At 39.5% G+C, this 11,452-nt stretch overlaps 1 protein-coding gene across 1 annotated transcript; it reads left to right on the top strand.

Annotated features, from left to right (window-relative positions):
- The first annotated feature begins 733 nt into the window (after positions 1-733).
- Positions 734-9,702, top strand: LOC145474246 (uncharacterized). Its single transcript, XM_081455118.1, has 4 exons — positions 734-745; positions 815-883; positions 5,339-6,436; positions 7,470-9,702. Exons 1-4 carry the CDS (start codon positions 734-736, stop codon positions 8,745-8,747), a joined length of 2,457 nt encoding a protein of 818 aa, XP_081311244.1. The 3' UTR covers positions 8,748-9,702.
- The last annotated feature ends 1,750 nt before the right edge of the window (positions 9,703-11,452 follow it).

Genomic DNA, 11,452 nt, shown 5'->3' with positions numbered 1-11,452 from the left:
CAAACACCACTAGCGACTTAAGAGCTCTGGTACCGAAATTGTTCTGTGCTAAAATACCCAGCTAGGGAAACAGACTACGTAAATAAGCCATTAAAATTGAGTACCATAATCAGATGATTGAGAGGGAGTTTTGTTCGAACCCTGGTAAATAATAATTTTTTTGTTATTTTTGTTCCCCGCTAGGCCCATTTTTCGGATGGAAACAGCGTAGCGAAAACAACTGGAGAAATGAATTCATTGCACTCGGTGGGTGAATGTAGAGATAAAATTAGTAAGCTTACAGACTAAACTTGGACGCTTTCTCGTGTTGCAAAGTAGCTAACAATGTTGACCTTCTTAATTGTACTATCTGAAAATCTAAATTGCGATTCTGTTTTTTAGACCTCTGGAGCGTTCGACGCAACCGGATTACGAATTCCTGCACCACCTTCATGGAATAGAAGGGAGCCGGTAAGATTCAAATCACATAACTTATTTCAGTTTAAACCAGGTGTTACTAGTTCATCTCAAAAATCCGTCACAGTTAATTAAGTACTCGTGATAACTTTTACTAAATTTCATTGATGAGTAGGTGCCAATCAATTACGAAAGCGCTAGTTAAGCACTTAACTGGTTAAATACTTAACTGGTCATTTAGTAAATGCAAAGGAACGCAGTCACTGCATGCCTAATTTTGAGTGAAATCATTCTTTGATCGGGCGAATTATGCGGTTTTTGCATAAAGCAAACGCCAATGGTACCAAGTGTGATTTATTTCAAAATCAAAATATATTGAAGGGTATCTGAAAATCTAAATTGCGATTCTGTTTTTTAGACCTCTGGAGCGTTCGACGCAACCGGATTACGAATTCCTGCACCACCTTCATGGAATAGAAGGGAGCCGGTAAGATTCAAATCACATAACTTATTTCAGTTTAAACCAGGTGTTACTAGTTCATCTCAAAAATCCGTCACAGTTAATTAAGTACTCGTGATAACTTTTACTAAATTTCATTGATGAGTAGGTGCCAATCAATTACGAAAGCGCTAGTTAAGCACTTAACTGGTTAAATACTTAACTGGTCATTTAGTAAATGCAAAGGAACGCAGTCACTGCATGCCTAATTTTGAGTGAAATCATTCTTTGATCGGGCGAATTATGCGGTTTTTGCATAAAGCAAACGCCAATGGTACCAAGTGTGATTTATTTCAAAATCAAAATATATTGAAGGGTACCCCAAAAGGTGTGAAATTAGGTGGAGAAAACCCACCCTGGATATGAAAATACCTAACAAGGGGTAAGATTTGAAATTTACACACCCTGCAAGGATGAATCTGCCAAAAAAAACACCCCACCGTAGAAATTGTCACTGAATTTTACATACTGAAAGAGCTTTTGGGGGTGAAAGTTGACTGTGACCAACCCTCGGAAGGATGAAATTTCTAAGAAAAACCACCCTTGGTATCGAAATGGGGGTGAAACGAGAAGATTAAAAAGCTTTATACCTCAATGTTAGGGTTAGGGTTTAGGGTTAGGGTTAGGGTTAGGGTTAGGGTTAGGGTTAAGGGTTAGGGTTAGGGTTAGGGTTAGGGAGGAATCTTGGCTGGGCCAAAGTAGGGTGTTTAAATCAATTTCCTCACCCCAAAAGTTTGAAAAACTTGAAAAGCTTGAAGCTTGAAAACATTGATTTTCACCTCTCTCAAACAGGAAAACCGATCACCAGTATAAAAAAAACATACCGCATCAGATGAAACCGCTAAAAGCCAGCAAGATAACAACACCCAAGATAATAATGGCCAGTTGCAAGTTCCCATGAACACTGAAAACAGCAGTGCCTAAAAATCATAAATGACATAGAAACAGTAATTACACATCGTGATAAAAAAGACCCTTCAATTAGTAAACAATTTCATCAACCTTTTGTTTTATTGCAAGGATATTCTCTATTGCCTTACTTTGTTAACAAGTTCATGTTGTGTTTTTGGAGGAGCCCTTCAATTTTTGTTCTGTTGTATTGCAAGGACATTTTGTATTACCTTACATTATTAACGAGTTCATGTCTTTTTCTGGAGAATATTACATTTTGAATACCATTACACCAAATATTACTAAATGCTTTTATAGTGTGCATCCTTATAAAATGGACACCCTTAAAACAAAATTTTCAATAAGACAATTTATGCTGTCATAAATTTAGTGAGGACAATGACTAGTATATAACCCTTGAACAGTAGCAGCTCTACTCAGTCCCACATAATGAATGTGTGGAATAGTTGTTCTAGTGTTGAAGTTGACAACTAATTTTGACAATGTTGACAACTAGTTTCAATGAAGATCTGCCCCAGGATGAGCTAGAGAATGGATTTTGAAGTAATCATCAATGACTTCTCTCATTGAAGAATATTTTTAGGTATGTTTTTTAGGATGTATTAGAAGAATGAAGTCACAGGTCAATCAGTCGATGGTCCTTGGGATGAAATCATGATAAATGTTAATCGTTGACTCGGAATATAATGTAATAAATACAGTGAGATTAAAAGCATCTTCATGGATGTGGAGTGGTTAACCAAGTTACAACTCTATAAATTCTGGAAGTTGAACTGTGAGGCATGGATTTAGTAGTGGTGTAACTTTGGCAATTTTCAATCAATCATCTGCCGGGAGAATGAAAGATGATAGATTTGAACTGTTAGAGGTCTCATTAATATAAATTTAAAACACTCAGCCCAGCAGCACAATTAGAGCTGATCATATATGGGACTGCTGTTACATTAGCTCTGAGGTTGATATAAGATTCGAGCTTTGCAAGTAGCAAGTCAGATGGCTTCAGAGTTCAAAAGCTCAACGACTACAAATCAGTAATATATGAAAGTGATAATTTTGCAGCTTAAGGCAAATGATAAAGTTGCCTTACTGTTAGAAAAATATTTATTTCTCTTTGAAAAAATACTGAATTAAAACTGGTAATAACTGTGGATGGAAGTAATTCCAAAGATCTCAGTTGACCGGGTTACTAGCATGATTTGATGCCCTAAACTATGCAATCACTCAGCTAAACAGAAAAAAATCTAAGAACAAACAAAGATCAAAATTGAACTGACTGTTCGGTAAATAATGGGATGGTGAAATCATGAATTATTCGAAACGTCAATACACTGTAAGAGATCTTTCTGTATTTTCTCACCCAACAATTTCAATATTACTACGATTAAAATTCGCTCTCTATAAATACGAAGATTTAGTCTGTAATTTGATTTTATCTCAGCACAATCCGTAGAAATCGAGGTCTTCCAAAGCGTAAATTCCTTGGAGACACATGCGCATGCCCCATGCATAACTAATGAGCAAATGAAACACGCTTGTGCTTCATTTGGGATTAATGTTTCTCAATAATTTTCATTGAAGTGTTGTGACTAATCTATAAAACTGTCTTTCGAAGGAAATACGAAAACAAATTGCATGCGTTGACCTCACAGCTTTGTTTGTTTTACGGTCAATTCGTATTGATGTGATGATGGTATTACCAGGGAAAAAGTCGGATAAGAATGAACATAACGCAACTAAAACAGCAATTATTAAAACGCTATCGAATACCTTTCTCGTCCCCGAGATCGCATGCGTTCACTTGTCTGCTTATCGACGATCCACTTCTCTGCGACTCAAGCCATTTCTCTCTGATGGCAAAAAGGGAAATTTAGCACTAACCAGATTCCGTGCCGCACTTGACATCGGACTCAGAGAACAAAAAGCATTTTACAGACTTTTTTCGACATGCCGCCATTGTCGGGCGAATTGAGCACGTCTTTTTCGACCACGTCATATGAAAGATAAGATACCACCCATATTTGGATCAACCTCGTCCCCAGGGCTTATTTGGATAATCACGATCAAATCGCTGAAAGTGAAAGGGAAACTTGTTATTTCAGAGCTGACCTGAATTGTTTTTGCGATTACTAAAATGGCAAAAGATTTTGTAAACAGTTTCGATCACAGTCCATTTTTGGTCGAGGTAAGACTATACTGAATAATAATGGCTTTTTCCAGCCGTAGAGAACTCCTTTTTTGCTTATATTAAGTTTACTTCAATTCACGGTTAAATTGTCCTAATCAAAAGAATAAATTTATCCTGTGTTTAAATTTTGTTTCTCCAAGCTGGATTAGCACTATCCAAGGATTAAACTAAAGGTTAAATTTAACCCACCTAGCGAGGTGAATTAACGTGCTAATCGGATGAAAATGCGGACAAACAAGTCAAAATGGCGGACATTTTGCTTAAAGTACTGGGCCCGGTACGGAATGCTCTGAGTAGTTACCAAATATGGACGGACCATTCTTCGGCGATACGCCAACTTTTTAGTTTTTTACACGACTAGTGCGAAGGAAGAAGTCTCAACATTTGTGCTCTCAGAAATAGAAATCGTTTCATGCTGTAATGTAAAAATGAAAGATCAGTGATTCAGTGATGCCTGATTCAGTAAGCTTCGCCCAGCGTACAAATCTCATTTTAATTTAATCATTTTTGTTAGTCTTCATAGAAGACAAGTATAGTTGAGATATAACTATCGGGCTTTCTGTTTCTCTTTATTCAACAACAAGTTCGCATCAATTTTGTAGGAAAACGATCTTCGCAGCGCAGCAACATTTGGACCATTTTAGGATTTGACATTTTAAATTTAAGTTTTTAATCTTATTGTAATTAATATACTCGCGTCTCATAAGTTTAGGATTTGAACTTTTATTATACTGCATATTTGTATTCATAATTTTATTTTCTGAGGGCCACAAGTTTATTAGCCTTTGGTTATTAAGCGTTTAACCCTCGTTAAATAATGTCTATTATTATTATTATTATTATTATTATTATAGTCTTCACGTAATGTTTGCTTAGAGTCCTTAGGGCCGAGACCAAACCATGGTCCTGGGGCACTAGAGGATAGCCAGTTTTTTTGCTTGATAGCACCCTCCTAAAAATGTTTATTAATATTATTATTATTATTATTATTATTATCACTATTATCATAACCATCATAATTATCCCTTCCCTTCCCTAATACTCCAGCTACAGACCGGTTTTACTAGCTTAATGGAGTTTAATCGAAGGATAGTTAAACGGTGAATAAACACAATTTTATTCCTCGATTAATTATCCCGCTAACCTCGGGTTATGTTATTCGGGTTTTGAACAACCGGGGTCTGGCCTTCATTTGGCAGAGTCTGCATTTTACGCGAAAATACGGTGGAGAGCAGATGCTATGGAGTTGTACGCATCTAGAGTCATTCTGTTCAAATAGAAAACTCTCTCAAACAGTTACAGCTTTAGTTACAACATGTGCTTATCCAATTCTATATTTTTTTCAGACTTTCGATGACGGTGCTACTGTACTGACGAAGTGTTCAGTAGAAAGACTACAATCCATCCTGAGCCCAGATGAAGCCAAGAACAACCGGCTGATCGTCAGCAGTTACAAGAACGCCGTCCAGCAGTTTTGTAATGAAGGCAAAAGTGACGACAAGATCATGATTGTCGCCTTCGAGAAGGAGTCCAGCGATCCCTCTGGCTTGATTTTGCTCAAAAAACGGAGTTACGAAGCCAGCAAATTAACATCTATTTCAGGGCATGCAGTTGCCAGCGACATGAGGGCCACGACCCGGAAACTGATGTGGGAGGTCAGCTATTGTGTTAGAAGAGCTGACAAGCGTTCCTTGTGTTTAGGAGACATTCTTCTTTCCTGTGCCATAGAAGAGGTTAGAAATAGAGCGAAGAATGATCCCCACGGAGCTAGTACCTACATCTGGCTTGTTCTAGCAGGAGGATTCTCCAATGTACCTGCTCTACGCCTGTATCTGGCACATGGGTTTGAGATCATTGGTGTTTACGAAGTAGAAAGCGAGGTCTTGATGGCAGTACGTAATGTTGGTGACGAAAGCACACGTAGGGTTTTAAAGCAGGTGAAAGGCAAATTGGAAAGCACTTTCCTTCTACCTGTCCTTAAGAATGCTGCCGCTGTACAGCCAGCGATAACATGGATGGCGCCCAATGACATTTTCGCAACCAGCAGCACCGGGGAAAGCCAAGAAAGCCAAAGTACAGAGGTTTCTGGGGTGAAGTTATTCTCACAACAGTCTTCTGTAGCTACGGGAAAAGCAACGGCAGAAAGCGAGTTGCAGGCTACATCCAGCAGTAGCAAGCTCGAAACCCAGATAGCGTGTCCTCACGAAACCCAGGAAGACCAATTTTCTGACGAGGAAGTTATCTGCGAACAATCACTCGAAATCCATATGGCGAGTCCTCAAGAAACCCAGGAGGACGAAATCCAGATGGCGACTCCTCAAGAAACCCAGGAAGACCAATTTCCGCATTCAGGAGTTTCTGACGAGGAAGTTATCTCCGAACAATCACCTGCGGCTACAAAAGTAGGAGACAACCCAGTAGAACAAGAAGATGAAGAGGACGAGGTAAGCAAATAAAAACTAAGACTTAAAGAGGAGAGGTTCTCGGGCCACTAGATCGTTACTGAGATAGAAAGCTACACAGTGAAACCTCCATATAAGAAAGTTCTGCATTGCTAAAAAAAAAACGTTTAACAGTGCTTTTGACCCTATGTTCTTGATCAGTAGAGTTCTACTGGTATACTAATGCAAATGCTGTAATCGGATTGACTGAGCCATTGAACACTATCAGCCATTAGTGTGCAGTGGCTGGAGATCGTCTTGGAAATGGCGACTTTTTTTCGTTTTTCCAAAGTTTTGGAGGAAAATTTTGATGCAAATGGATAATTGAATTTCTGACAAGCCTAAACGAAGGACATTTAGGGTTTCTTGACTTTTAAAAAAGTTGAAATTATTGAAAAAGCTGATGCGCAACTTCGATTTTAAATGGCACTTAAATCCGAGCGATCTTTTTCAGGCGCAAAGTTTAATGCGTCAAGAAATAATTGGAAACCGTTATTTGAAGTAAATTTTAGTAAGAGTTCTACTAAAACAATTAGATTATGCGCTCTCGATAGTTGGTTCGGCCATCGGCCTCATCAACTATCACCTTATAGAAATCTGGAGCTCATAATCTAATTGTTAAATAGAACAATGCATACAATATCTCTGTCTCATTGTCCTACGCACCAGGAATACGAGGACACGGCGGGCACTAAGAAAGGTACAAGTTGCGCTGTGCACGATGACGCGCAAGTCGGTGTTGATTCTAGACTTAATATTGTTTCGCAAGTGATCCGTGGTTTGGAAGGAAATAGGGAACTTTCCTCAGACGTTCGCGCCTCCTACACTCAATCTAAATTTTCACCATGTATGCAGGAATTATTTACTTCCTAAGACCTCGCCCTGATTAGTTTGTTGACGCTGCGCGCTTGGCGCGTTAGTTCTTTATGCCGGCTAGAGGTTGACCAGAAACTCGTAGCGTTGATATAGAATCTCTCTTAATTGCAATTCGCACAAAAGTCCTGATGGTTATTCTAATATTGTATCTTACTTGTAGGAGGAAAGTGAAAGCGAGACGCCAAGCCAGCCAAAAAGAAGAAAAAGGGCACATGGTTCACTAAAACAACGAGTAGCTAGAATTGTCGGTGGTGAAACTCAAGAAGATCTCGAGCGGTACGTGTCTAGCTTGGAGTTCAGGTCTTACAGAGACAATTTGAATCTCTTGCACGCGCAAAGCGTTTTAAGATGCGTGGAAGGAATTCCGCAACAAGAAATGATACAAAACATAGTATCTATGACTGAGAAATTGAAGGGAGATATTTCCCATCCTTTTCTGCAGCAACTACAATTAGCTAGACAGCTTGAGAGCTTAAGCAAAATTCGAGATGAGCATATCTTGAATACTGCGAAGTGGCTGGTTGACGAAGGAATGGTATCGTTAAAAATTACAGCATGGAGGGATATCGTACGGATTGCCTGGATTGTTTACCGTTACCCCGTACTAGGCCAAGTGCAATTAAGTTGGTCAGAAGCAAAGATTGTGCTGCCTGCTTTGCGAGATCTTTTTGATGAAAAGGTCGCGAGAAACGAGCCCTTGCCTAACAACGTAATCAGGGCACAGCAGTCCAGATGTGACGCACCGTACCTGCGCATTTCCCTTGAATTTCCAAACACACCTCCCGGGGATGGGGATGGATTATGTGACCTTAGAGTTACACAGCTACATGGCGTGTTTGTTAATGACGAAAAAGTAAACGGTGTTCAGGAAATCAATTTTGTCCAACGGGTCTACCCCAGTTCGTTCGGTCAGATCGAAGGAGTCCCAGCAGATTTTGTTGAAATGCGAAGCAGGCTATTAGGCTTTGACACACAAGAGGCGCCAAGGGGTCCCGGAAGAAGGGACTGTCAAGTACCACAACCTCTGTGGCGCGAGGGAAGACAATTTTTACAGGAGGAACTCCAGGGACTCAAAGGAGACATAGATTGCGATCAGGCGAGAATCCTGGGTGACTGTTATGGTGTGGACATCTATAACAGGCTATTGCTGGACATTCGTGGTGTCTATAACGCGGAAACGCTGCCAGAGGAAGATGAGCCTGTTCCAACACTACAAAGGCTTGAGATGGCCAAAAGGGCATTGCGTACAGGATATGCTTTTCCGACAAATCACTATTTTGTCACGAATGATTTGTGGCAAGAATTTCAGGAGGCTATCCGACAAAGAAAAGGCGGTTTCTCCGGAGAGCAGTTTGTTCATCCCTCTCTTTGCAGGAGGGAACGATACAGGATGGAAGTTAATGCAAATGCCAGGAGACGAAACAGGTATGCTGAATAAATAGCTTTCATTACTGATTGTTTCTATCAGTGAACATAAGAGCAGTGAGTCTGCCTGGAGATCCTATGAAGATTTGGCAAGGACGAGGAGAGAGCTGTATTAAAGGGACACTGTCACGATATATTTGCCAAAAGCTGTTATAAATTCACCAAATGGTCCCTACATTTATGTAATAACTTAATTAGCTCTAACTAAACGATTAAAAGCAATTTCGTTACGAACATCGACACAGCAGCATCATTTTTGCACACTTTGAACGATTTTCCAGCCAAACTTGAATTTTTTTAAACCTGACAGCCTAACGCTTTTTAAAAAATCCATATTGCAATCCGTTTCCATCCTCGCTATTGTTAGCCATTCTCACTTCCTAGTGGGTTTTAATCATTTGTCGGGTACTGCTCTGCAAAATAAAACTATAATTGTTCAGCTTCCAGTGAATTGTGAAACGACCAATTTATTTTCCGTTAAACGTGATCTCGACCCCCTTTACCACCCTCAGTGGTAAGTGCAGTGTCCCTTTAATAATAACTTGCCCTCTCGTGAAACCTGGTATAGGTTTGATATATGAAGGAGCTGTGAAGTTCTGTGACATTATCCTTGCCTGGAGATCTTCATAGTATTTGGCACCAGGGTCGAGATGGTGAACAGAAGGCTTTGGAGTCTAGATATAACAAATATGTATATTTTTGACCCACGATTTTTTGCAATATAAAAATATATAGTCCAATTTTACGATTGAATTGACGAGTGCATCCTTCTAAATTCATACGTTTTCTAATTTTATCATTTTCCTTATACACCCATTCTCAGCTAACAGGGACCATTGATGTCACACGCTTTGAGCTTTCTTTTATTTTCCTATCTGACATTCTATATCACTGAAATGTATTTTATTTAGATCTTAAATACCAAACGACATACCCAGAGAAATGTCATTGAATTAGCTTTTCAGGTTACTCTTTAGTAAATATTTGTATTATCCCTAGTTGCTGAAAATAGGTTGTCACATGGCAGAAAATTTCTTTTCAAATGTCCTTTAAGCCAGTTAACGCTTTGGACTTTCCAATGAAACCATGCTCATTTTGTACATATTTCACATAAGTTTATATTGAACACATTCTCCGTTATCTGTAACGGTAATTTACATTAAGCAACAACACATGTTATTATCCATTTAGAAGTGTATAAAAATATTTAAAAGATGATTTGAAAAGTTAAAGGGTTACCAGTTCCCAGAAATAACTAAAAACCTAAAAATGTCAGGCAACTGGTTTAAATAATGTAAATTAAATGTTTACAGCGGAGGTAATATAGTTATACAAAAAAATATGTTAAAATTATCCTCATGATTAGGACAAAGATTGTTTCTTCCGGATACGATGTTTCAAAGGCGGATTTTTTCAACGTCGTATATAATGCAGTGCGCAAGTTCCGAGGACACGCAAATCTAACGACTCTGCCGTATTCCCAGCTAAAGCGACTAGCAGAACACCTTCTGAAGGGTGAGGCAATAGACAGACAGCCACAACTCACAGTACCGGAACAAGAGCATCTTTGCAGTGACAGCTAATCGCAGTGACAGTTAATCATAAGACTGAGTTTGGGTTTCCTGTTGTATGGAACCATTTGGAAGCCGGTCACGGAAATCATCGTAGTTATATAAACAACTTACATAAACACAGCAGCTGTGAAATTAAAGCCTGAAAAAAGATCAGACCTAAACGGGATTTGAACCCATGACCTCTGCGATACCGGTGCAGTGCTCTACCAACTGAGCTATCAAGCCAACTGGAAGCTGATCATGTTGTGAGTTCGTTATATACGCGTAGACGGTGAAGAATGCAAGTGAATATATGAAAGATCATATATTTGAACTGCGGAGAAAGATATGAAGACACGATTGATCATCGCAGTTATATAAACAGCTGTAGCAGTTGTGAATTTAAAGCCTGAGAAAAGATCAGGCCTGAACGGGATTCGAGCCCTGGACCTCTGCAATACCGGTGCAGTTCTCTACCAACTGAGCTATCAAGGCAACTGGGAAGAGTATGAGAAGCGTACGGTGAGGCAGAAGCATACCTTGGGAGAAAATACAAAGAAGTCGAGGGAGTTCCAAATACGATGAAACTTCATTCTGCGGTTGGCAACTCAGCAGAAAAAGTACTGGTGAGGTAAACGTTCTTGTTATTGCAGTAGCTACCTTCATGACGAAGAATTCCAAGCAGATTCAACTTGTGGGTGAAAAGCAGTATTACAAATTGACCAAGATGACGGTGAGTTGGAGGTCTCCTTCATAATAAGACGAAAAGTAATAAGTTTCAAGTGGCTTGCTCAAAAGGATGGGTTGGGGCTTGAAAGGTACAGCATTATCTGCGTAATGGAGCCTCCGGTACCTATTGGCAAAACTGGACGCGCCTTTTAATGTTACAGATCGAGCAACTTAAAATCTTTGAAAATGAAAACAATGTACCTGATGGCCGCCTTACCACCAGTGTCTACAGGAAACCAACACATACTGATCAGTACCTAGCGTATGATTCACACCACCCTCAGTCAGTAAAGCGCGGTATTGTGAAGTGTTTGTACGACCGGGCTAAACGTGTCGTGACCAAACCATCAGTAATCACTGGAGAGAAGAAACATCTGTCATCTGTACTTGTTTCTAACGGATATCCCTCCTCTTTTGTACAGAAGATCACAAAAGC

The sequence above is a fragment of the Orbicella franksi genome, unplaced genomic scaffold (assembly GCF_964199315.1).
Source record: "Orbicella franksi unplaced genomic scaffold, jaOrbFran1.1 SCAFFOLD_48, whole genome shotgun sequence".
Taxonomy (NCBI): domain Eukaryota; kingdom Metazoa; phylum Cnidaria; class Anthozoa; order Scleractinia; family Merulinidae; genus Orbicella; species Orbicella franksi.
The sequence above is the reverse complement of the archived record's forward strand: the minus strand, read 5'-3'. Positions and strand labels throughout refer to the sequence as shown.

Bases quoted from the DNA above. Each gene is read 5' to 3' on its own strand.
- LOC145474246 (XM_081455118.1), top strand. The intron at 884-5,338 runs GTAAGATTCAAA...TATTTTTTTCAG, and splicing joins CATGGAATAGAAGGGAGCCG to ACTTTCGATGACGGTGCTAC. The intron at 6,437-7,469 runs GTAAGCAAATAA...TCTTACTTGTAG, and splicing joins AAGAAGATGAAGAGGACGAG to GAGGAAAGTGAAAGCGAGAC.